Source organism: Callionymus lyra, chromosome 4 (genome assembly GCF_982586985.1).
Source record: "Callionymus lyra chromosome 4, fCalLyr1.hap1.1, whole genome shotgun sequence".
NCBI classification, from domain to species: domain Eukaryota; kingdom Metazoa; phylum Chordata; class Actinopteri; order Syngnathiformes; family Callionymidae; genus Callionymus; species Callionymus lyra.
In genome coordinates, this window is record NC_141821.1 from 36,172,070 (window position 1) to 36,198,217 (window position 26,148).

At 38.7% G+C, this 26,148-nt stretch overlaps 1 protein-coding gene across 1 annotated transcript in view; it reads right to left on the reverse strand.

Annotated features, from left to right (window-relative positions):
• Positions 1 to 419: 419 nt before the first annotated feature.
• hdac8 (histone deacetylase 8) overlaps positions 420 to 26,148 on the reverse strand; it is a 29,436-nt gene continuing 3,707 nt past the window's right edge. Inside the window, exons 9-11 of the mRNA XM_087790070.1 lie at positions 22,121 to 22,215; positions 11,736 to 11,841; positions 420 to 1,654 (exon numbers count right to left, since the gene is read on the reverse strand). Coding sequence (XP_087646196.1) covers positions 1,632 to 1,654; positions 11,736 to 11,841; positions 22,121 to 22,215 — 224 coding nt within the window. The 3' untranslated portion in view covers positions 420 to 1,631. The remainder of the gene's footprint in view (positions 1,655 to 11,735; positions 11,842 to 22,120; positions 22,216 to 26,148) is intronic.

The following is a 26,148-nucleotide window of genomic DNA, read 5'->3' on the forward strand; positions in this document are numbered from 1 at the left end:
TAAAATAAAAAAGTATAAAAACATGCAGGTTTTCGGTGAATACTTTGACAAGATAGCATACACATTATATATGTAGGTTGAATACTGTTAAATATTAGGCGTTTATTGGCAAGAATCTGGCGATGTGATACATATCACAATACAGGGTGTACTCGACTCTACACACCTATTGACTCTTGACAGTCGTAATTGCTGTATTTGTTTCGAAAAAAAAAAATGTCCAAAAAAACAGCTTTGATAGCTGCTGGACTTGACTGTATCCTCACACCCTCAGTCATCACCAGGATTTCGTAGGACTTTAGCTGAGAAGGATACAATGACTGCTGCCATCTAGCTGCCGGGGGGTTAATTGCAACACAGAAATGAATAAATGCTGTTCACGTTTGCATGTTAATTGTACATTTAAAAATGAATCTGAATCAATTTATTTTATAAGCACTTTATTGAAATAAAAACCATAAAAGATCTATGAGAACAATAAAAAATGACTTAATGGTCAAAAATTCCAAAGAAAAAAAAAAATTGTGATACATCGCCGTATATATGTTTTCTAACACCCTTTGATAAAAAGCTTTGTGTTATTATTTGGTAAATATTTTGCTGAAAACAACTTTTTTAGAAAGAATTTATATTGACACACAGAGACAGAATATCAGTTAAAATGAGAATATAAGATAAATAAAAACTTAAGTTTAGGTCAATGCACACATGTAGGAGGGAAATACACTCGGGCAAGAGGCAAAAATTCAATCATTTATTTATTCTGGTATCAAATGACAGCACAACAACTATGGCAACAAACCACTGTGACAAATTAAAGAAGTTTCCCACAAAGCAAGAGTTTAATGTTCTTGAAAGTCAATAGAGAGCAGATCATGTAAATGAATCTGAGATTAGGCTACAGTGGAGGTCAAACACGCTTTATTGACTTGAAGTAAATATCCAGACAGACTCTCAAAAGTGCAAAAGTCACATGTAATCTTTGTTATTGTCCGTCTGCGGGAGGAAGATTAAGATTTTCCATTCAGAATTCCAAAAACTTGTCCAGATGTTTAATTTGAGAAGTCTACCCGCGGGTGCGTTCGACACTGTTGAGCAACTTTGTTAGCATACAAGAAGAAAACTTTTCCAAATGTAATGTGAAATGAGTGATGACTCATACTTGAGAAACTGTGGAACGGCTACACTTTATCTTGACGTCTGTTTTAGTGCTCGTCTTCTCAAGAGAGGACCCGAATCACAGCTGCGCCGCGCTGAAACACGACCCTTCGCAATCTGTTTATGCACTTAGTGTTTAAGGTTTGAGTGATAAGACGGATCGACGAGTGGATTCAGCCGAACGTAGACGTGCTGAGGGTTTACACGCTGACCCTGAACACAGCAATCAAACGCAGACTTTAAAAAGGAGTGAAAAAACTGTAAAGCACGCACATCAACCGTACTTAATTAACTCCCCTGGAAACACTCGGATAATGTTTTCCAAAAAAACTTCTTTTCATCCCAAGTTTGTTCTCTCCGTGCCTCAGGCCGAAGGGGTCCAACTCCATATTGTCTTCATTAGAGCCACAGATTGCCGACCTGGTGTGGAAACATGGTGTGTGTGTGTGTGTGTGTGGAGGAGGCTGAGGCTCCTAAACCACATTCTTTAAATTCCCTGTAAACAAGAGAGCAGAAATGAGGGGGGTGGGGGGCCTCGTGGTGATACGAGGGTGAACACATGTAAACAATACACATCTAAAACTAGACCAGAACCAACGGGTCAAATTTGTCACATGACATACGATCAAAAAATGGGCAGAATCAGCCCCAACTCACAAAAGCGCACAAACATATCTGCTGAACGCACATTAAAAGACACTCTGGCCTGCCAATAAAAATGCAAAACAACATCTGGCCGAGGACTGGGAGGAAAACAAACATGCAAAAAAAGGAATCGGTATGGAAATGACAACATTTGGCGACAGAGCTAGTTAAATCAAGGCCTACACACACACATTTTGTCACAATGGCAGCATCACAAAAGTCTCTGATCCGTTTACTTTGTATGTGACACGGCAAACAATGCTGCCGTGTTTGTCTATTGTTTTGAAAAATTTGCCGATCAAGACAAACACAGATGAATAATTGCGCAGACTAAATGTCGCAGTGGGAGGGGGTGGGGGGACGACCGTCATTGTGATGATTGAACGCACGTTTCTGATACTTTCAGTGTTTATCTTTCTAAATCCATCACTTATTACTTCACTGGCGTTTGAAGTCGACAACAATGTGCTTCCTCACCCAAACCACAGATCCTGAATTACTCTCTATTTCCACTCACTCCCATCCACTCCTTCGATTCAACCTCATTTTACTAAATAGAATGAGAGCTTAACGTTGAGTCTCTCACAGATGATGGAGCTCAGAGAAAATGAGGTGGCTGCAGTGACTGTAGCACTCGGCTGTCAAACTCGATCATGAGAGACCCGCTGCAAACGTTTTCATATGAAGTGGACGGTCCATAAGTGGAGCTCCTAAAACAGGAAGTATGAGTTTAGACGGAATGAAGCATCTCCCTTTTAAAACACTAGAGGTTTTTTTTTTAGCCGACAGTGTCTCCGTTGAGTCAGAATTCATCAATCGGACTTATTTTACTTTTTCTCACAGATGCACACAAGATAAGAGATCAGGAAATGAATCACAATAACAATAGCAAGTCAAATGGAAAAAACAGACAGATGTTTTTAATAAAACAAAAATCATAAAATAATTAATTCAATTTTGACCAAATTACAATTACAATCTATTAAGGTGTGGGTCCTGCTTGAATTTCATCCAGTAGTGTTGAGCATGTTTACATCTTTGTCCAAATAGTCATTTTGCTCTTCACTAGTTTGATTGAAACAATGTTAGTTAGTTAGTTACTAACATTTTATAGATTTAAGATCAGGCTAACTGAGGACCGTTTATTCTGTACGATTATTTTAACAAGACAAAACAATCAAATAATCTTTGACATGCTCAGAAGAATTCTATTCAAAAATAACATTAATGTGGGAAAATATATACATAGTTAACCAAGTTTATTGATAATAATAAATGAATTTGTTTTTTAATAGTTACCCTGAAATGCAAGGAGAGCAATATTTTCTACAAAATTAATTAAATGTACTAAACATTTTGTAAAATAATTTGTTAATATATAAAAAAATGTAGTAAAAAAAGAGAAATAAAACAATTTTATTGAAATTATTATCATAGCCGGGATCTTTTGTATTATTAGGAAAGACACAATAAATACCTCTTCGTGGTTAGTGTCATCGTTTCAAACCTATGATTGGGCCAGCTAAGTACAATTAAAAGGGCTGCTTGTGGCACCCAACCTGCACCTTAACCACCATTGCCTGCTTTTTAAATTCAATTTAAATGACACAGTGATGCAACTCTGATACAAGAAATTAAGAAAAAGGCAGAAATAAAACCTGTATGTAAACTTACCCAAAAAAAGATTTTGCAGTTTAGTGTACAAAAACGCGTTCAACGCATCAATTTATGTGATTCTTTCATGACTCAAAAATCTTGGACCAAAAAGTGCTGATTAATAACAAAGACAGCAGCAATGCAGAGTCTATATCACTGTTTGAGAATTCATCTTTGCCTCCTCAACTGCTCTATTGTTTGAGTGTGTAACTTTTCATTAATGATCGTCAAGTCCAGTAGCGAGTCAGAGCAGCAGGAGAATTATCAAATACCCAGATGTGAAAAAGAAGCTGCAATATTTCCATCCTGACATTGATATGACACAGTTGCTTTGAGAAGTAAAAGGTTGACACGCACGCACACACACACAGCCTCAGGGGAAATCACACTACCAGGCTCTTGTAAACAATGATTTGAGGATACGTAGAAGCTGCAGTGGCCTCTTTATAAATAAAAATACATGTTAATTAATGCGTCTCGTACCAGACGGGCGGGAGGAGCGTGTGGCTGTGAAGGAAACAATAGGAAGGTCTGAGTCATTTCCTAAGACGGAAACTTTATATGTTTGGGTTGTCTGCGCGATTACTGCAGCCAATAATAAGATGTTTTCCAGAGCTAATCTCACTCCAGTCAAGACTATACGCAAGTGTGGAACTGCCTTGCAGATTATTTTGCAAACTAATTGATACTGGCAGTGAATATGCAAGTTGATGTAATTAACCGCTTAAAGACTAAACTGAATTTATTCACTTCCTAGTTTTAGTCAATTTAAACAGGCTGAAAGAGGAAATGCATAAATCGGTTAATATTGCTATAAAGAGTTTAATTTTTTCTTTTTGCTTCTATTCTTTTGGTTCTTAAATGTAACAATTAGTTTTGAATAGGAGTCAAGATAATTTACAATTAATGGTCAATACAGTACATTTATATTTACATTTTGTTCGGCCTGCGATCAGAAAGCTAAAGGATGTTGGTCCCTTGTATGAGTTTCACACCCCTGATCAAATTCATGTAACTAGTTTATTGATGAAACTATCTATTGATTTGGGTTATGTGACGATCTAAGATGTTTACCATCATGTGCGGTGAAGTCTCAGCAAACTCATTTTAAAGCAAGAGGAACGGAAACATTGAACACACGTGGTTGGAGGATCGCTGCCAGATTACAATCTTTATGGTCAATTCGTGCCAGCAGACAAATGTGGGCACAAACCCACTTTCTCTGGGAAAACTAAATGTTTGTATCCCCAGCGCTCCTTCCAAAACACCCAGCCAGATGATGTCACAAGTGTGTCTGTGCGAGTTTATGATCCAGCAACCATGGCCATGCATAGATTAAAATAGCAGACATGTAAGGCTCATCTTCATCTCATGCAATAACAGGGAGGTATTACCAGCATGCTGTTCCATTTTAGAGCTGAAATAATAACAGCTTCTCCTTTTTGGTTTGGGTGACTCTGCTGTTTGTGGTCAAGAGCTTTAAGACCTACACGCCAATAAAAGAAGGAACAGTGCTTCCAACTAGATTTTCTAAGATTTACCGCTCGCTGCCCTTTCTAGACCACAAAAATAAAAATACAGCTTTAAATGGTTTAATCTTTCCATTTTTTCAGCACTACAGGACAACAAGGAGGCTGATGTTATTGTGATGTCTGCTCTGTAGTGTCAAATATTACTGTCAAAAATACATCTAGTCTAGATTCTAGACTTTCGGCATTATGGCTTAAATGGCAACTAATGTGTTGATTTGAGTGATCTTGGACTCCATTGTACTCAGCAGTTTGTGTCTATTTGTACAAAACTCTATTTTAATTGAAATATTTACATTAGAAAATGTGCTTAATCCCTGCCCAATGAAAACACTTTTTTTTGTGTTTTGAAAATACAGGATCCATTTCTCTTCTTCTCCTCTAGATATAGTACATACAGAGTTCAATATTATTCAGTGATGCCTCCTAGCCGCACTCCAATGAAACAGCGTTACAGAACACATCATTTCCTCTCCCTGTAACACAGTACTGTGGGTTCAGTATAAAAATAAAAGAAGAACGTCTGAGGGAGACAATTATAACAGAGGTGGTCATTTATTAAAAGACAACAAACATACACCCACATTAACCAGATAGAGTAATAGGGAGGACTCTCATGAAAACATGTCAATAAACAACATAGTCCTTCTGCCACTTAGGCTTGACTCTAGAGCGTGCAGGGAGTGAGGAACTGTGTGCAGGGGTCTGTGAGTTTGGTAGAGAGTCAGTATGTCCATCATCAGTTCCAAGTGGGATGCGGGCCAGGAGTTGCTTTCCACTTTTTTCAAATCACTGAGTTGGAAGAATGTTTGGACCCACCTGCTTTTCCACTTGCACAGGTGGGGATAATCTTGGGTGAGCTTTAGGTGTTGGGCGAGGAAGCCTTATCCTTAGCTTCTCTCCCTCCTTAAATGGAGGATCACATGCGACTTGTTTTGAATCACGGTAGCGCTTCATCTTGTCTTGATTCCTCTATACTGTGTCGCGTACTTTTGTAGGTGAAGGCGTCCTAGTGGTGGAGGCATTAAAATGTCCAGCTTGATGTGCATTTTACGGCCATAGAGCAGTTCATGGGGTGAAGCAGATGTAGTGGCATGCGGTGTCGCCCGGTAAACCTGAAGCCAAGATAGCACAGCCTCTTTCCATGACTGCGATTTCAAGTTGGCTGTCTGCAGGCAGCCTCTCAGAGAGCGGTGGAATCTTCCAACAAATCGAATATGGTGCATGCTGTGTGGGTCCATGAACTCAGTGAACTCAGGAGATGTAAACTGAGGTCCATTGTCGGTGACAATGCACTCAGGGTTGCCATGGCGACTGAAAGTGGACATCAGGAACTTTACAACATCTGTTGTCCCGGCACTTTGGGAGAAGGCATGTTCAGGCTACTTTGTGTAAGAGTCTATTAGTGTTATGACGTAACGGCAGCTAAGGGAAGCTGTTTCAAATGGCCCTACTATATCAAGGGGAGCAGAATGAGTGGAGGCCGTTTTATCATTTGACTGGCAAGCAACGCAGGAGACTATTCAGGTCTTGACCTCGGAGTCCATTTTCGGCCACCATTATAGATCTCTCAGGCACTTGTTTTGTACGTACAACTCCCTGATGACACTCATGAGCTATCAAGGTCTGGCACACAGCAGGTGGAATCAGGAGTCTCGAGACTCTGAAAATGAAACTGTCTTTCACTGAGAGCTCCTCTCTCACCTTGTTGTAGGGGCTCATGCCGTGGTTTTACCGTTCTGATGGAAGGCGGCCAGTCACGGTGAATCAGTTCACGCAGAGCCGTCATTTCAGGGCATGAAGAGCAAGCAGCTTCGGAATCAGCCACCAGAAGAGTTTGGAGTGTGGAGGAGATCAGAGCCACTATTTCAGGCTCCGCGTCAGCACACGGCTCAGCAGGCAGTGGCAAGGGGAGACGAGAAAGACAATCAGCAGTGTGGGCGATACACTATGTCGTAGTCAAATCAGAGTAGGTGTGCCGACCAGCGTGCCACACGCATCCCGAACTCTGCCTATCCCCTTGGTGGTCAGCAAAGTGGTAAGTGCCTGGTGGTTCGTGTGCAGAGTAAAACGATTGCTCCATAAGTATGTCCGCCATTTTTTTGTAGCCAACACACATGCAAATGCATTTTTTCAACTACTGAGTACACTTTCAACGTGTTCTGTTGTAGTAAGTGTGCGGGATGCAAAAGCCACAGGTTTCTCTGTGCCATTAGGCTGTATTTGAGCAAACACCGCACCAAGACCATAGTTACTTGAATCCGTGGATACAACTGAGCGGAGTGTGGGTTCGTAGAGGGCAGGGCCTGATTCAGTCTCTTTGGCACACTCACGCATTGGGGCAACAACTGTAGCAAAACCTGGCAAAAATTTAGACTACCAGGACACAAGGCCTAAGAAAGACCTCAGAGTGGCTGCGTCGGAAGGGGGCAGAGCATTCAATATTGCATCAATGTGACTACGATCAGGCAGGATCCCCCCGGCAGTGATGACATGAACAAGGAACCGCAACGTTATCTGCTTGAAATGGCACTTGACGTCATTCAGGACTAACCTAGCCCCTTTGAGTTTGAGCAGCACAGTTCCGGGGCTACGGTAGTCAGTTGGCGTGGTCCCATAAATGATGAGATCACCTAGGTAGTTTTGTACACCAGGTACGACCTGTAGAACTGTCGCCATCATTTATTGTAAAGCAGACTGCGCTGACGCCAAGCCGTAGGGCACCCTCCAAAACCTGAAGCGACTCTCGTGTGTAATGAAGGCAGTCATGTCCCTACTGTCCTTGTGGAGAGGCAGTGTGTAAGCATTTGCCAGAACAATCGTGGAAAATACCTTGGCTTCTGGCAGGTTGGCCAGCAGTTGTGAGGCATAGGGTAGCAGCTGTCTATGACCACCACCTTGTTTGGTTCCCATAGATCAACACACATCCAGATCCCGCCACTTTTTTAGCAGTGACCACGATGGGGGGAACCCAGGCAGAAGCATCCATCTTCTATATGACGCCAGCCTTTAGCAAGCAAACAAGCTCAGCAGAGACAGAGACTCTGACCGCAAATGGCAAACACTGCAGCTTCTGATGCACTGGTGTGATATTGGGGTCCAGCTTAACCTTATGCATAAAGTTCTTTACACACCCAATGTCAGGAGCAGTAGATGTTGCAGTGTTTGTAGACATCCCCAGTGTGGGTGGCATTGAAGCTTAGGTGAGGACAGTATCCCCTCTGATGCACAGATCCAGGGCAATCAATAAGTCCATACCTAGCACCGCCGTCGATCTCACCACTATTAAGACTGTTGCTGCAGCAGAGGTGTTGTCCATGTGTACTTGAGCATTCTAGTACAGGAATGTTGTCTCTCTTGTAGGTCACCAGCCGGGTAGAGGCTGCAGACAGTTGCCTCGGAAGAATGTCTGGTAGATGTGGCTAGCTTGCACTGGAGCAACATTTGACCAAATTCTGTTAGCCTGATCTGCAGCAGCTTTCATCTGTGTTGTAACAACAGTCTCCCTCACATTTTGTCACATTGCAATCATTCCAACAACTTGATCCCATCTGTATTTGCATCAAATGCACATTTAACAGAAAGTGCACAGAGGGCAGCTATGTACCGAGTTACCGCCTCATGTGGAAGTTGTCATCGTTGTCGGAACGCTTGCCGCTCTACTACGATGTAAACTTTTGACAAGAAGTGTTTCTCTAGTGCTGTCACATAATCTTCAAAACTTGAAACCGTATCCGGCAGAGAGTAGAATATCCTCTGCCCCTCAGCACCAAGGCAATGAAGGAGAGTAGCTCTCTTGTGGGTTGTTGGGAAGGAGTTCCCGGTTGCATTAATAACTACCAAGTAGTAGGTTGAAGATACAGAGCCACATGTCGAACAGAATGGTTTGTTGTATAAACAAAGCGGGGTCTGATTGCAGCTGGCTGGAGGAGTGATGACCATTATTATGTCATAATGGACTCCGCTCTCATAACCTCTCGTTCACAGAGTTTTCGAACTGGGGAGAACTTTATAAAGAAATAACTTTAAAACATGGTCATGATGAGGGACTTACTGAATCAGGGAGAGGAAGACGTCAATATTTGAAACATGTGCCTAACTTAAACTGCTACAGATGCTTATACTGTTAAGACTAAAAGTAACACTTCTGTAGAAGCCATTGATTCACACTCAAGTTTATCACCATCCAAATGCAAAAATATTAGGTTAGAAAGGAATGAAAGAAGAAGCCAAAGACACATTGTTCCAGATTTTCTCCATGTTTGGCTCGTCTGCAAACCATTTCTCTTCCCAATTTACTCCTTCCATCATCCCCTCTGTCGCCCCTAATAAAAGTGTTATGAGGAATACCGGCGAATCGCTCGTCCCCTCTGGACAAGATGATTTAATGTGAGCCAACAGGCCAAACGACGGGTAAATAAACTCAAATTACCCCTGATTTTGATGTGACCTGGAATACTCTAAGAGCATAACTCAATTCTACTTGGAAAAATTCATCAGTATTTATGCCAATAAAAGTATCTGTTATGATTAATTTGGTCACATTCCAGCTGCTGATTAAAACACGTGGAACGTGACGTGAACACGAGATGGTATTGGCTCAAGCTTCATTGGATTTAAGGACGGTTTTGAACAGATGTCACTGACAAGTTGATGTTGCAGACATTCTGCACAGTGTTGATAGGTTGAAACAAAGTTTTCCTTTGTGAAAATTTACTTGAGAATGCAATGAAGAGTTGAAATCTTAATATCTATATATATATATATATTTTAAATTGATCTTGGACCTCTCTCTTATATTTTTTACATTTATAAACAATCTGGATTTTCTATAGCTTGTCCTTCAAGTAACTATATTAAATGATATAATATAGGGGTGCTCACACTTTTTCGGTTCGCGAGCTACTTTTATAATTGTCAAGTTCAAAAGATCTACCTTCATCAAATTTGCTCAACGTAAGTAAGAACATACTTTACTCAGATGACTAGCACTGAATGAAGTGAATGGACTGATAATCAGTCATGATGGAAGGATGTGTGGATTTAATCATCTTCATATAAATGCTGACTTACATAAATAACTAGATTCAAATAGTTCAGTCCGTTAGGAGGATATTTCCTCATAAGAACATACTTTTCCTCTGAGAGTAACTTCCAAAAATGTCCATGAGACCTGGTCTTAAGCTCAGTGTCAGCCTGTGTTAAATCTCATCCTCCACTGCAGACAAGTTCAGACTCGTATGTACTAAGATTTGCATTGATTTCCAACTAAAAATGGTCATTTATTCGAACCCAAATGATGCACAAAAAATATTAATTTGTAAGAATCTGTGCGTGACACGAATTCAAGCCCTTTTCCTTTGTTCATCAAAATCAACAAAGAATTCAGACGGGTTCATCCCTTTCCATGCCTCCATTTCAATATGCCGATCATATTTAAATGAAGGAGTTTTCGGTGTCAAACGTGTTTCAGCGTATTCTTATTATATTCGTGAGATAAAGGTAATTTACAAATAGTCATCATGTGATGGTGTATTAATGCAAGTGTGTTTTAAGGACGCGATCACAAAAGGAAAACCAGCATTTGTTGCTTTCATTGGAACCTGCAGCTTAACTTTGATGGAACTGACGTCATGTTTCTGTGACTCTCGCAGAGAAGACCTGAAGCGATCAAACGCACATTATTTTGTTCGATATATTATAAAAAAAAAATAAAAAAATTCTATATCGTTTTTCTGAATTGCGTAAAATGATGCACGTCGCACGTTTTGCTCTTTTTATTCTCGATTCATATAAACTTTGCCGAGCGTTCAGTGGAAGAGGCGGGAGCTCTGATTGGCTGCTGTGCATGTCAATCAAATTGTCAACCAATCGGCGCAATAACTATTTGATTGACATGCACAGCAGCCAGTCAGAGCTCTCTTTACTATTTTCTAATATCATATTTTATTAAATCACGCGATCTACTCGCAACATCGACGTATTGCCCACCCCTGATCTAATATAATCATAATAATCATAATTTAGATTATAAAATGCCTACCTCAAATGTTTATGATAAAAGATACAAATTAATTGATATGGTAATTTTAATCTCAAAGCAAGAAAAACGAGTGACTTATTGACAGTAACATAGAAGATGCTGCATTACCAACATTGCAGAGCTGGTTACCATATCAACGTATGAATTTTTAGCTCCAGTCTCCTTTGGTGCTGGCACACAGAGCAGCAGAAGTGCTGTAAACACAACTGATACTGACTATTCAATAACCTACCATCTTGAGACACTTTGAGACTCAAGTAAATAAACATTTTCTTTTTTTTTTGTATTTTCCCCCCTTGTTAAGGGGACTTTTGATGAGCCTTTAGCAGCCAAGTTAACTGAACGATTGCCCTTCTACAGGAATTCTGGACTATATGCTTCGCCTCAACTCAAAGTTTCTTCTTCCAATAAACTTTAACATATTATGTGGACTGTCAGCACCAGAATCCAAGACCCATCACAATGTAAACACACATAAAAGAAGGTATAAAGAGAGATGCAAAATGTTTCAAGATTGGGTGGGGGATTGAAAAGAGGGCCACAAAAGGATGTTAGAAACCACAATGATTTCAAGTCATACTTTCATTCCTCCGAAATATAAGACACATGAAAAATGCAGAATGCAGACAAAGGGCGCAGGGTGAGTGAGCGTTCACGGTAGCGTACAGATAGTAGCACCTGCTCATCCACGCAAAAACACACACCTTTGATGGTGCTGATGACTTGGTCCAGGTGTTTGGCGTCGTTCCGGTCAGGTCTGCAACTCGGGCTGATCTCCAGCGAGTAGTCTGGTCCGTACTCTGTGAAAAACTGACAAACATTGTTCAGTTGTTATTATGAGCTTTGTATTAAAGAACGCTCTGTCTTTTGCCCACCACATGTGCACACTTTAACTGCACTAACAGTGCCAAAGTTGACTTTCCCTCTGGAGTTAAATGGCTAACTTCATGTGCTTTAATGTCTTTTGATTACTTTTTTCTTGAGCATTTGTATTCATTGTTTTATTATTAAAAGTCAATATTCTATTTAGTATGTTTCCCCATATCTACCTCGCTAAAAGGAGCATAGATTGACATCCCTGATATTGGTTAAATACTCAACTGTACGTCACAGGATTGATACAACTGTCAAAGTGTTCACTGAGTCACCAAAGTAACAGTTTCTCACATGACAGTGGGGCAAACAACCAAATTAGTCAAAACACATTGTAGAATATCAGGGCAGGATTTCTACTCTAGGATTCCATACGCATTGTGTATATGTAAATTAATTTTACATTTAATCCCTTTCCTTTAAACATTTTAAATACTGTTGAAATCGTAAATACATTCATTCAAATGAGCTGATCTGGAGAGTAGCTGAAAAAAGTATACCAGAACTAGCTTACGCTATGCAAAATAATCTGTTCCTTGTCCCATTAGCACCATTGCCAAAATCTTAACAAAATCAGTACTTCTTTCTTTTGCTTACAGACAGAAACTTACATCACCTTAAACCTATGGGGAGACATGAAAGGGGCAGTTCAATCAAACATGATAATCTATTTCTGTACAGGGAGTTTTTGGAGTCTCTCTTTGTAGCAGGTCATCGTTTCCTGTCAAGTCTTTTTTCAGAAGATGATGCCAGAAGCAATCAGGCGCTTAGAGTCTTGCCCAAGGGCAGAATGAGACAACTCTCAAGGTAAAGGTAATCAAATCTATAACCTTCCAAATGTTTGCCAGCCACTGAGCTGTGCAGCCCTAATACCAATAATTGAAGCCGACATGCTACAGTGACAGCTTAATCATCAGGGGGAATGAAGTCTATACATGCTCAAGGACAGTCCACGTGGCAAGGTAGCAAGATAGAAGAACATCCTCGTAACCTTATTACTTTTGAGTCAAACTGAAGCTTGTTAACATTACAATCTCATATTTTAAAGATTAATCCACAGTTTAAGTATTGGACTTCTCAAACATTCATGTATATATATATATATATACATATATATATATAATGGAAAATACTGTTGACATAGTTTGCAGTATTGTTCCCCTGTCTTGCTTATAGAATTGAAAAGAAAACATATCTTACTAGGTTTCGAATCCATAAGAAACAGATGGTTAATTTACATTTCAGAAAGATTAGTGGTAAGAGAGTTCTAAAAAATATTATCATTATTTTTCTTTTCACTTTATAATTATGTTTTGATGACCTAAGTGGCCGTTTAAATGAATGCCCCAAACCCAGAAATACCTATTGTGTGATTGTGACCAGTATCAATATTAGCATGATGTATTTAAACTAAAAGTTACACATTTCAACTGGTCTGGTTGGGTTAAAATCTTGCATTCTCTTTTAAAGCTTGGATTTAAGATGACACATTTTGAGGAGGAGAAAAATGGGAAATTTGGTCGAAGAGGGTTAGATTTTCAGGTAAAAGTAGAAGAGAAAGTCTACCAATAAAGGTAATTGATCAGATAAATGAAGACATTAAGATGAAAGGTGTGACTGAGGAGGAATTAATAAAGATGTTAAGGTGGAAGAGGCTGACTTACTCTGGAAACGTTGGATGAAAAAAGAAGAAGAGAAATAAGCAAATGAATGTTAAAAAATGGTAAAAACTTTTTTTTTATGTTAAAAAACACAATACATGCATAATAGTACATTATAATAAGATGTGGATCCAATTACCAAATCATAATCATTAGCATATCTGAAAAAATACATGTCTTTTGGAAAGCCTCAAATGTGTTGAAAGAAACCACAAATCTGAACAGCAGTCAACAGTTTGACTTTTTTGGTCATTTTTAAGAAGCCAGAGATGATTTCAGCAAATACCAAAGCCTACGGGCATTTATAGAGCAGTCAGAACGATTCCATGAATTAAGGAGAGCCACTGAGAAAACAGGTGGATACCCAGAAGGACGGGTTCAACAAGAAGTTAAAAGCAGTTGAAAGAAAAATAGGCAGTGCCAGGGAATTTGCTGGGCCATGACTCAATGCCATGAGAGCAAAACAAACCCAGAGGAAAGGTCTGACCACAAATGCGTCAGCCTTGTTAAAAAAAGCCTTGGACAGCTAATGCTGAGCAGAACACACCAAGGTGAGCTAGGCTGTGAAGAACCCTCTTTTATTGATAAGAGGTGTTTATTAGGTTTAGAGACTACATTTCAACAAATATAATGTATTCTTTTACAATACATTAAAGGCTCATTTTTGCAAACCAATCCCTTCTTCATAAAGCTCTGACAAGAGACCCAAAAATATTATGAACATTGATTTCCTTCCTTTTTACGTTTGTAAAGAAAATAACAGATAATGAAAATAGCATTATTTTATTACCTATCCCATGTGATTCAAATCCACTCAACGATGGATCCATACTGTATTTAAACCTGACATTTAAATCACAAACATGTGGCTTGTGGGCTTTATTAACAGTCTTGAAAGTGTGATGCTTCTCCCTCCTGAGATGTGAGATTGCGATCCAGAACATCTTCGAAGGTGTATGGAAGTCATTCTCCAGACTTTGACCAAATTACGCTCCAGTCTTTGCCTCATCTTCTGCCGAACCTGCTAGACCTGACTCAAGTGTTTCGAGATTAGAGACGCACTTTAAGGCCACAGATCCAATCAGCAGCTTCAACAATTGACTCAATGTTGGCATGGGCCTACCTCTTGTTGAGCATGGGAAAGCCCAACGGAAAGCCTTGGATCAATAAGTAATGCAACCCTTGTTTGGCATGTATAAACTATATTTTACCGGAACCACCCGGCCTCAAGCACTATCTCAAGCTCCTTCCTTGCCTGAGGTTAAGTTCCATATCTATGAAGCTAGCTTCTGTAGCAAAGGACCCTCTCAAAGGGGGGGAGTCCATGGGAACGTTTTCGTATCAGGCTGTGCCCGACAGGGCCCCATGGTTGTAGACCCAGGCGCTCGCCATCGAGACCGACCCCCAGGCCTGGCACCAGAAGGCAGCCCTCTGACCCAGGTCCAGGCAAAGAAGGCTAGGTGCAATTTTTCTTCATCATCTTAAAATAACTTGACAAACAGTATTATACACTTATTAGCAAATGACTTGTGGGTATATCACAGTTGCATACTACACATGTTTCAACAGATGCACACACAAATTACTTAACCAACAAGTGCTTAAGTATACGTTTGTTTACTCAAAAGACAAAGATGACTTTGCTAAACCGCTAGGTATCAGGATGCTGGTTAATTGAAGATCAAGGCCTGTGTGTGTGCGTGTGCGTATGCGTGTGCGCGTGTGCGTGTGCGTGTGCGTGTGCGTGCGAGAGAGAAAGTGTGCATGGATGATTACGGGCATAAGCAGTAAAACCTGATTGTCTTCAGTGTCTGTTTTCAATTACCTTGGATAAGTTTCGCTGACTTACCTTAACCGAGTTCAACATGAGAATTAGTTCTAAACACACACACAGACAGACATACGCACATACGCACATCCTAAATGTATTCCCATGAACCCAGTGCTCCATCTCCTGCTGTCCAAAGAACATGAAAAACAGCACACAGTCTCCTGCAGCCTGCTTGTTTAGTTTGGACGACCAAGGGGAAGAGAAAGACTCACACTGTTTAAGGACACAAAACATTTCTTTAAAATATTTCAGCAAGTTTTAGACAACAACGACCTGTAAGATAATAAAAAACACCCAAAGAGTGAATGCAATAATAACAGAAATAAGTACATCATTAAAAAGACAGCACAGCACTGCGACTTTACGTCACCTAAACAAGGTCAAGAGACAGAAAAAGCGTCTGACTGGACCATCTGTCCCCAGCAGAGACGCAAGGAGAGATAAATAGGGAAAGGTTTCCACAGTCGTTAAGATGTACCCACACACCAGACTCTGGCCTAGATATATTTAATTACTGCACTGAACATAAGAATTAATCTTCCGACGTTCCTATCGTTTTACAAAAACTCAATAAAAATTGATTTGTGGATTTTTTTATGTTTTCAAATATCTCACTGACACTAAACTCTCACTTCCCTGTCCATCTCCTTAACTGAGCAACAGGCTACAATGAGTAAAGCTATCATCACTCTGCATCAGACTGGCTAAAGTGAGGCCCCCGGGGCCACATGTAAACAGTCAGTGTGAGGCTATAAAACTGATCAATCTATCTATAATATTTGCCCCTTATCTTATCACTGACATATTTATAGGTCACTATATCAACATTAACATTAATCTACTTTGATTTTGAGCGAACCATCCGGCAGGCCACATAAAATGACTAGGCAGGCTGGACTGGATCCGGAGGCCTTGAGTTTGGCACATGTGGTCTAAATTAAATCTGTCACTTTGTCAGCAAAAAAAAACAACAAAAAAACAGATGAACAGATTTCAAGTACATGTGGACCATAGGACAAATTACAATAACTGAATCTCTATCATAGAGAGAGAATTTCAGAAAGCCATTTTGTCCCACTGAGCTTTCTTTTGTCAATTATATTTAAAATGTTTAAAATGTATTGAAACACCCCCAAACCGATCTAGGCAATTATATTGTAAAAGATTAACATAATCAGTGAAAAGTGAAAAAGCAGTTTCCTTTTATACTGCTTTTTTCACAAAATGTAATTGTCAATAATTTGTATATTGCATTGTTTTAGGACTTAGTATATATATTTTTTTATTTATTATATTATTTGTCTCCATTTTTCCTTATTAACAGTTCTAACAAAATGGTTATAAAGCATGGAATAACCCTTTATTTCTGGTTACCTTTATAATGATAATAATTTAGAAAAAATACTGTTAAGAATGTGGTAATCAAAAACAGTGGTCGAGCATTTCCCAAATGTATACTACGTCACCAAGTATGTTTACAATTTTATAAGAAATTCCAGTGATTTTAATATTATTAGCATAATGGACAATGAGTAGTTCAGGCATACCTGTTCAAACAAACAAATAATTCTCCTGTTTGTGATGAAGGCCTCAGCCTATAAAACAAAGGAAATAAAAATAACTATTTAAATAACACATCTGTAAAAGTGATGATTTAACATCCAGGATAAACCCCACCCTTGAACTTGCAGCAGAAAAGACAAACTCCACCATCATGTGAGTCACTCTGGGGAAAACAGACACAAAACTAGGTGTACATCATTCTCCAAAAATGCACAAAACACATAAATAAACCCAGCCATGATAGGACTCGTTATCAACACAATAACAGGTTGATCATTTGTCTGATCGTAATTTTTCACACTTTGCTGACGGCAGTGCAGGAAGTGAACGCAGACAGGAAAAGAGGAAGTACAGAGTGAAGAGGCGGGACATTTCCCTGCTGCCGATTTGGGAGCAGACACAACCTCCCTTCCTGTGTGAGACGCACTGCTTCCGTTTTCCCTGGAAATGTAGGGAAAAATACCAACTTGCTGGATGGCTGATAACATCAAGACATCATAAAAGACCAACCATCAAGGAATCAGGATTAAACAATTGTATTTTTTTTGCAACTTCCACAAATACTTGACACAATGGCCTTTATTCTGCATACCAGCCTAGCAAGGAAGGAAGTGATAGTGCACAGCTCTCCCAGTAAAAAGGGCCAGTTTAAAGAACAAATAAATAAATAAAATATCCACATTTTGTGTATCACTTCTCCTATTATCTATTAAAAGGTTTAGTCGAGTATTGTTGCTCAAGAAGGAAACAAAGTTAAAAATAAATCCCTATGAGTCAAAACACTGGGGATGTGTTGATGAGATTTCTTGATACATGATCATATTTAGGTTCTGGCCACTAGATTGCATTGTCTGGTCTATGCCATTTGGCTCAGAAGGAATAAAACCTCACAATATTTTAAACAGAAAGCACCTCCTACTGAGCTCTGAATCATGAAACCTCAACTCTCCAGACCAAATGCAGCCACGGATTGCAGCTGACACGGAATTCTACAAGTTAGAAAATGAACCAATGGCACATTTTCTTTGTCATAAGTTGCCTATTCAGTCAGCTCGCTGGAATATTTAATTGGATCTGCCAACTGTTAATTAAAACAGCTGATTTGTGTCCAAGATCGTTAAACTAAAGAAATGTTGCCATAAAGTGAACCGACAAATAACTTATAACAGAGTTATGTTGTTTCACAGACCCTTTGGAAGTATTTACTAACCCGAGTATGGTCTACAGCAAGACAAAAGCTGCAGAAGCTAAACAAACCCTCACCATTACAACCTGCACATGGGTGTGAGGAGTCAACCAGCAAGCTGGGAGAAATATTTAAAATAACAACAAGAAATACTGGAAAACTTCCAATTCTTGAGTTGAAATAAGTTTGCTTGTTAGTTTGGCGTTACTATTTGGATTCACATATACCTTTAAAACATTGTAATGTTTAAAATGTATATGTGCAGCTTACAACAATTTGCCTTATTATCAAAAGGGAAAAATATTTTTTACTTTATTTCCAAAGTAGACCAAACAAAGAACGTTACCGATTCCTTGCAAATATCACAAATACAAAAAAATAAAAAGATACAACGGAGACAAATATTTGACAACTTAAATAAAAATACCATATAGTTAAGGGACTTGTTTTACAAACATTTTCGATTTCCCGTTTACTGTTGAATACATTTAAATATTCAGCTCCCGACTTGAAATGGTTTTAGAATTTTGGCCTGCCAAGAGGAACCTCTCCTCTCAGTCAGGATTCCATTTAACAACAACAAGTTCCACTGTAATTCATAGCAATACATTCTCTTGGTTAGACACCCTCCAGCTATTCGCTTGTCTTGAAACTCTGGTAATCATATTTAACTCGCTACGCGGCTATCACTCAAAATCAACATCAATTCAAGTCAAAGGAAAAGCAGACTGACCTTCGACTTCCTGGCAAAAAACCCATGCCCTCTTTTGTGGTGTTTTAGATACTGCAGCACAATGAGCAGGAACAATGCAGATTTTTTTGTATTTTCATTGAACATATTTTATTGAGAAGAACCAGATTTAAATGTCTCTTTATACTTTCTATTATTGTGTATTCATGTCAAAATAAAAAAGTAATTCAAACTTAGTGTGTGTATAAGTGTGTTTGTTGTACAACATGAAGCATCTTCCTTTTCTGAATTCGGCATAAATACTAGTTCACATAATCCAACGAGAAAATCTTCTTTGAAATCGGTTTGATTTACTTCATCAAAGATCTAATCAATGCACCTATTCATGTGGTTTTGTCCACAATACAGAGTCAGGATTGTGCACACATACACACTCACACACACACAAAGGTGGGTTTTGTTCAATGTGTGGCAGGAACTTCAACTTTGCTTGGTCATCATGGATAAATGCCCCTCTTATCGAGCACAACGGGCAGACAGAGGGGGCACACATTGGTTTGAATAATCACCTTAGTGAGGACATTCATGAAAGCCTGAACTGCAATTAGCGTCGAACGTAAAGTGTACACAGAAAACAAGACAAACAACGCATCCACAGAATTGAGGGGTGGCCGGCTTCTCACCGCTTGCGTCACAGAGATGCCCTGATGAAGGAGCTGATTGGCTGATTAGTGTGATGCTGGAGTTGATATGGGGATCACTGGTTTGTTTACTTTTTTCCTAACAACATTAAAGTCAAACCTCATGAGATTTCTACTGACTCTTTCTTTGTAGGAGAGTCAAACTCATTCTCCCAAGGGGCTAAAATCTATATTCATCAAACCGTCTTGAACAGGAAGTATGAGTCAGATTGCCATATTTTCGTTTCATACTTGAAGGCCCCATTCAGCTTGATTATGGCCTTGTTAGTCCTCAACACTTTGATACCTTCAATGAAAGTTTTACTCTTTAGAAATCTCTGAAAATGGTTGATGTCAGAAATCTGTGTCTACTTAGGTTTTGAGCCAACCAACCATGGCCACATACAATATCTTTGCGTGCTGGATTTGGCCCCTGGACCTTGCATTTGATTTTGATTTTTTAAAGGGTTAATTGCAGTATTTTAGTCTTGTTTGTGGTAGACGTTTAAAGTATAACAGCGATGTAAACCGGAAGTACACTGCGAGTACACATCACATACAGTATACTGTTCACACTAAATCTGAAAAACAACGGATTACTATGAAAATAATCCCAACACTTAATCGAACATGAGGGTGAGTAGAAAATGAGTGAAGTTTGAATTCAAGTAAACTCAGATATTTGTTTGTCTTTCTGTAGTAATAAGACAACAATAAAATGACAATTGTAAATATATAATATCAGAATCAAAAATTGGTTATTGCCAGTATTATAAAAAACACACTTTTTATGGTGCAGGTATGTAATAAAATGAATGAATAAAATTAAGTTAAATAAATTACTAAAATAAAATAAGTTACTTATACATTGAAGTTGGCAAATACAAAATAAATAAATATTACTGTCGGTTGTGAGTCACTCATAGTCGTCCAATCACACACATACATGTAAGTTCCACACCAAAGAAAGTATATGACAGAAAGATTGAGGAGAAGATACAATTTCCACAAAGGTTCGCTCGAAGACAGAGTTGCCCGAGGCGAAGACCACCACGCTGCATCACTAACAACTACTCCAATGTGCTGCCCATAGACACAGGTGATGTCATGATTGTAAAAAGAGAACAGTTTTATGAAAAAAAGAGAAGATTGTTGTTTCCTAAATTGTAAGTTCAGCACGTCAGAGTTTTGGATAATAACTGCAATCTAAATTGAGTCATCATCCAGTGTGAAGGAAGAAAAAGGACAAAAACACAATTTTCTGGAGGAGTTTTTGCATGAGTGTTGACTCAAGCAGGAAATGGCCAAGCAAACACAAGCTTTAAAATAGCCTTTGTGTATTTGTAGAACTGTGTTTGTAGATGCTTAACAAACAGGAACTTTAGACAATTATTACAACTACAAACTTGTATATGTCAGTGATTTAAGATGAACTATTACTAAAGTGTGGATTTGTTGGGCTGTAAAAGTTGTGTATATGCATATATAATTAAGACATATCCACTTATAAAATGACAATAAAGATCAAAATGTCTCTGTAGAATGTTGTTGTCATCTCTTTTCGATGTTTATGGTGTGTTCCGTGCCAGTGCATGAATCCACATCCTTGTGTTCATCATCTGCAGCAGCTGCCCACACTGGTAGTTGCTTTATTTTCACTAAGGGGCTTTCGTAATGAGGTCAAAGGCTATTTAAGGCCACTGGAGGCTGACATGGTGTAACAAGAGCCACCTTTATCGCTGTCACAGTCTCACACACACAGCTTTCATTTCATTTGACCAAACAGAGATCCAAATATTGGTGGATGAAAAGGACTCTTTGTACGGTTCACAGAAGCTGATGGATCAATTGATTCCAAAGCATCTGTCATCATGTGTTGCTATTTTTTCCTGTACTGTTCACAGTCATTTGTCTCATAACAAATATCAGCAGATGTCTTTGTCCAAGTTACATTTCAAGTCTTTTCACAGATTATAGAATAACCAATAGTAGAAATGAAACATCTCCTCATTGACGTCATTATCGAACCTTCAAATCATTCCTTAATGGCGCCTTGGAAGTAATAATGTCTGTGTAATGTTTCCAGCTATATCAGCAAAACCGTCACAATGAATACATTGCTCCCTACACATTATCACAGTTTGCAGTGCAAACCGTTTCTCTGTCCTGCAGCAGCATCTAAGAGGGAAATGATTATCCTTCATTTGGGTCTTTGTCCTTTTTTGAATAAAACAGTTGTCCCAATTCAAACTCTTGATTCATTTTTCTATCATCCAACAATCTCAAACCTAAAGCTTGATAAGAGGGGAAAAATACAGATGACTTTTCAAGTAAAAACCTTTATCTTTACAAAAAAATAATAGTAGGATCTAAACTCAGATCAAGACCAAACCCAGCATGACTCACCTGCAGACAAACGCCCTCATTGAAGAGCAGGCGGCCATCTTTGATTAGATGAAATGACTCAGCAGACAGCGGAAACAAGGGAGCGTGTTTTCATGTGTGTGACTCCGCGTTTTTTTTTTTTTTTTTTGTGCGACAGAATGATGAATGAGAGGTTTTGTGTTCATTTTTTACTGCGAGAGTGTGTGTGTGTTGCGTTACCTCGTGGTCTGGGATCTCAGAAGAAAGAGTCTCTCCCAGCACTGAGGCCGTCAGGTAGGTCCAACAACGGGCCGTATTAGCCAGATTATAACCTCCTGGTGAGAGATCAGCAGAGACAGACACAAAAGGTCAACAACTTCAGGGGTTACCTCAGGGCACAGTGAACTCTATTGATACTTAGGCACGATCTTGATTATTTTATACTTGTTAAACAAATGTACACATACAGTAGAAAGGAATTTATTAGCATTTGATTTACCTGAATTTTTTTTTAAAGGTTTCATAATATAGAGCAGCCAGAACTGTCTTACCCAGAGGTGGACAATTATTGTTGAGAGGGGCCGAAGAAGAAGGGACAAACAAAAATCCCATAATAGAATCAGAAAACTTGAAAGGATGACTTAACAAGGTCAAAAAAGAAGAAGATACATTGTTGCAAGTTAAAAAGTAGAGTAAACAGATATACAAGAAATTTACCAATTTAGCAATAGATAATAACATTATAGTACAAAATAAAATTGTTCGTTGGCTGTCTTAAGTACATGATCAGTTTTACAGTTTTTCTGTGACATCACAAAGGCTTCATAAATGTAGTCAAAGAGAGACTTTGCCTCCATTGTACTAGCAGAGGAGCAACTATAGGTATATGTCAGCTCAGGGAAACTCATCATCTAACATCCTTATTTTATCTGGCATAGCCTTGACATGACTTTTGTAGGAAACCTTTCCAGAAACTGGGTACGTTGGGTTCAGAGTTGAAGTAGTAATACGGTAAGAGATTCAGCATTCCTAAGAAATCAAACTTAAACCTGTCGTATTCCATTTTTCAAGGGGCGGAAATGTTGAACTCAGCTAAGTAAAATATCAATAGCTAATATTGATTGGCTCCTGCTGGCCAAATGTAATGATTTCGTCGACCGAATTTGGCTCCTAGGCCTAAATTTGTGCCTTAAACAATCAATTAAATATCAATGTTCTTAGACATTGAAACACCAACAAGATGAATGTCAACAGTCCTTAGAGTTGGTGATCAACTGAATCAGATCGCAGACTTGAGGAAAATAAACAAATCCCTGCCAATTGCACTGAGCTGTATTTTCTTTACTCTGTTTCTTTCTTTCTTTCTTGGACAGTGGGAGCAGGAAAGCAGGCAGGAAACAAGTGAAGACAGATGGGCATGACTTCACAAAAAACCCTGTGGCTGAAGTCAAGCTGCATACAATTTCATTATGTGGTACAATAATTGAACAAACAGGCTTATTTGCCTAATTTTACCCCTTTTTCAAGTCCGAGTACGAAAAAAGAACACTAAATACTCCAATAACAGAGGCAGCCTATTATTTTGCGTTTGGAAAGAGGTGTTGGCTCCAGTAGTATAAATTGTAACACAGCGAAAAATACAATAAAAAAGGGCCTGAATATGAATCTGTTAATTATTATTTCGCTTGTATGATATCATGAGATGAGCAAGATTTGGTCATTTCATGAAGACTTCAGAGTTGAACTGATCCGAGGAGATTATGTAGAAAATAATAGCTAGCTATTTATTTTGTATTTATCGTTGTATTAGTATTTTTAGGACTTTTTCCGTTTGTCCTAAATATAAAGACCAGATTTAGATTGTTTTGGTTTGTTTTTTGCATTTTTTGTTTAATTATATTTATTTTTTACTTGGCTTTTTTTGTTTATGGCTTGACTGGCCCTTACAACAGCCACATTAAATGTGGCTTCTGGGAAAATTGTTTTTTGATCAATTGATCAAAGAAGTAGTTCTAAAATGAATGTCTCACTTAGAATACATTCACACAACTCCTAAAAAAAGTATGCTTAAAAAACATTTTGGAATATAATAAGAAAGCAATGATGTATTAATAAAAGTAAACCTCTGTTATTAGTTGTATTAACACGAGTTGAAATCTTCTAGATATCTCATCTAAACAGTTTCATTCCAACTGATGCTAAATACTAGTAGAAGGGAAGAAAGGCCAAGAATCACATGAAGAGAAGAGGTGCGTAGATGAACTTGAGTAAAGAGAAGAGATTGATAGTGATTTTTTTTAATGGTGGTCATAACTGAGAGAAAGTATGTAGGACAGAGAGAGACAGAGAGAGAGAGAATAGAAGAGAGCAGGGATTGTAGTAGAGTAAAATGGCTTCATTGTGTCGTATAATTAGTAGCTATCATCTGGCCAAGGGCTGAGGGGGTCTGGAACACAGCATGTGTGTGTGTGTGTGTGTGTGTGTGTGTGTGTGTGTGTGTGTGTGTGTGTGTGTGTGTGTGTGTGTGTGTGTGTGTGTGTGTGTGTGTGTGTGCGTGCGTGAAGAATCTTGGAATACTTGTAAATTGCTTAAATTATAGCAAACACAAACTTAGAAAGAATTATACTGTAAAAACAAGGACGCATGTGGGACAGTCATCATGAACTCATGAAAAAAAGGGTAAAAAAGATGCAAAACAAGTAATTAGAAGTATCGAAACTGTTGATTGAAGGGTTGTAAATTACATAATTAATGTTTTGGTGCTAGTGTTAATATAAATCCTACCCTTACCGAGGTCAAGTAAGTAAGTAAGTAAGTAAGTAAGTAAGTAAGTAAGTAAAGGCTATTTGTAAAGCACCTTTCTAGACCAGGGTCACAAAATGCTTTAACAATCAAAAACACAGTTAAAATATATACTATAAAAGGCCATGACACGTGTAAATCTTTTAAAATGTAATGTATAAAATTACTAATTATATTATATCATGGTATTTCAAATTATGAAGATATAAACAAAACATACCAATCTGTAACTGATACATGTTCTGGTTATTAAAAGGTGACACAGTTGAACACCAGATCCTGCTGAGAACACAGTTTCATTGCATCTGCCAATCAAATAAGGTCTGAAACAGCTGATCTGTTGTGTAGAGTCCCTCAAGGTTCTGTTCTGGGTCCTTTATTGTTTTTGCTGTACTTGATTCCCCTGGGTGAAATCATTCAGAGATTTCCTGATGTTTATTACCACATTTTTGCTGATGACATCCAGTTCTACTGCTCTTTTGATCCAACTGAGCCCAAGAGACTGAACCGCTTAGTCAATTGTTTGCTAGAAATCAAACAATGGCTGAGTGAAAACACTTGAGTCAGTACTTGGGGGTACTTAGGCCAGTCTGTCAAACTGAGCCTCAGAAACCTGGGTGTTGTCTTTGACAAAGACATGTCTCTAATGCAACACTGCAGAAAACTGACCAACTTCAACTGAGAAAAATCTCTAAACTTAGGAAAATGATGTGACAACACGATCTTGAGCTTGTAATCCATGCGTTTGTGTCTTTTTGTTTAGACTATTGTAACAGTTTATTTTTGTGTCTAAACAAGAAGGAGCTGTCTCGCTTGCAGTTAATACACAACTCTGCAGCGAGAATTCTGACCCGCTCTAGTAGAAGAACTTACATTTCTCCGATCATTAAAACTCTTCACTGGCTGCCAGTTTCTTTCAGGTTCAGGTCAGGCTCCCCCTTACATCACTGATCTGATCTAGCCTTACACCCCAACTCGGGCTCTTAGGTCTGTGGATCAGAATCTACTTATGGTTCCGTGCACACACTACTGGACCAGAGGAGAGAAATCCTTCCAGGCTGTTGCTCCTAAGCTTTGGAACGATCTTCCTCTCTCTTTGCGTTTGATGGAGTCTACTGACTCCTTCAAGAAACATCTTAAGACATTCTTATTTGTGCAGGCTTTTCCCTGATTTTCTGGGACTCATGTGTTTGTCTTATGTGTCTTGGCCTTTTAAAGTATATATATATTAACTGTGTATTGTTTTTGATTGTTAAAGCGCTTTGTGACCCTGGTCTAGAAAGGTGCTTTACAAATAACTATTACTTACTTACTTACCCTTTCTTTTAATTACATCACAAACAGCAAGGGACACAACTCAAAACATTACATTCTCAAGCAGGCAAATTCCTGCACAATTGGATATAATTGGATTATTTTACACTTTTCAGTAGTTACATAATGCCGCTTCAACCCTAAACCTAACC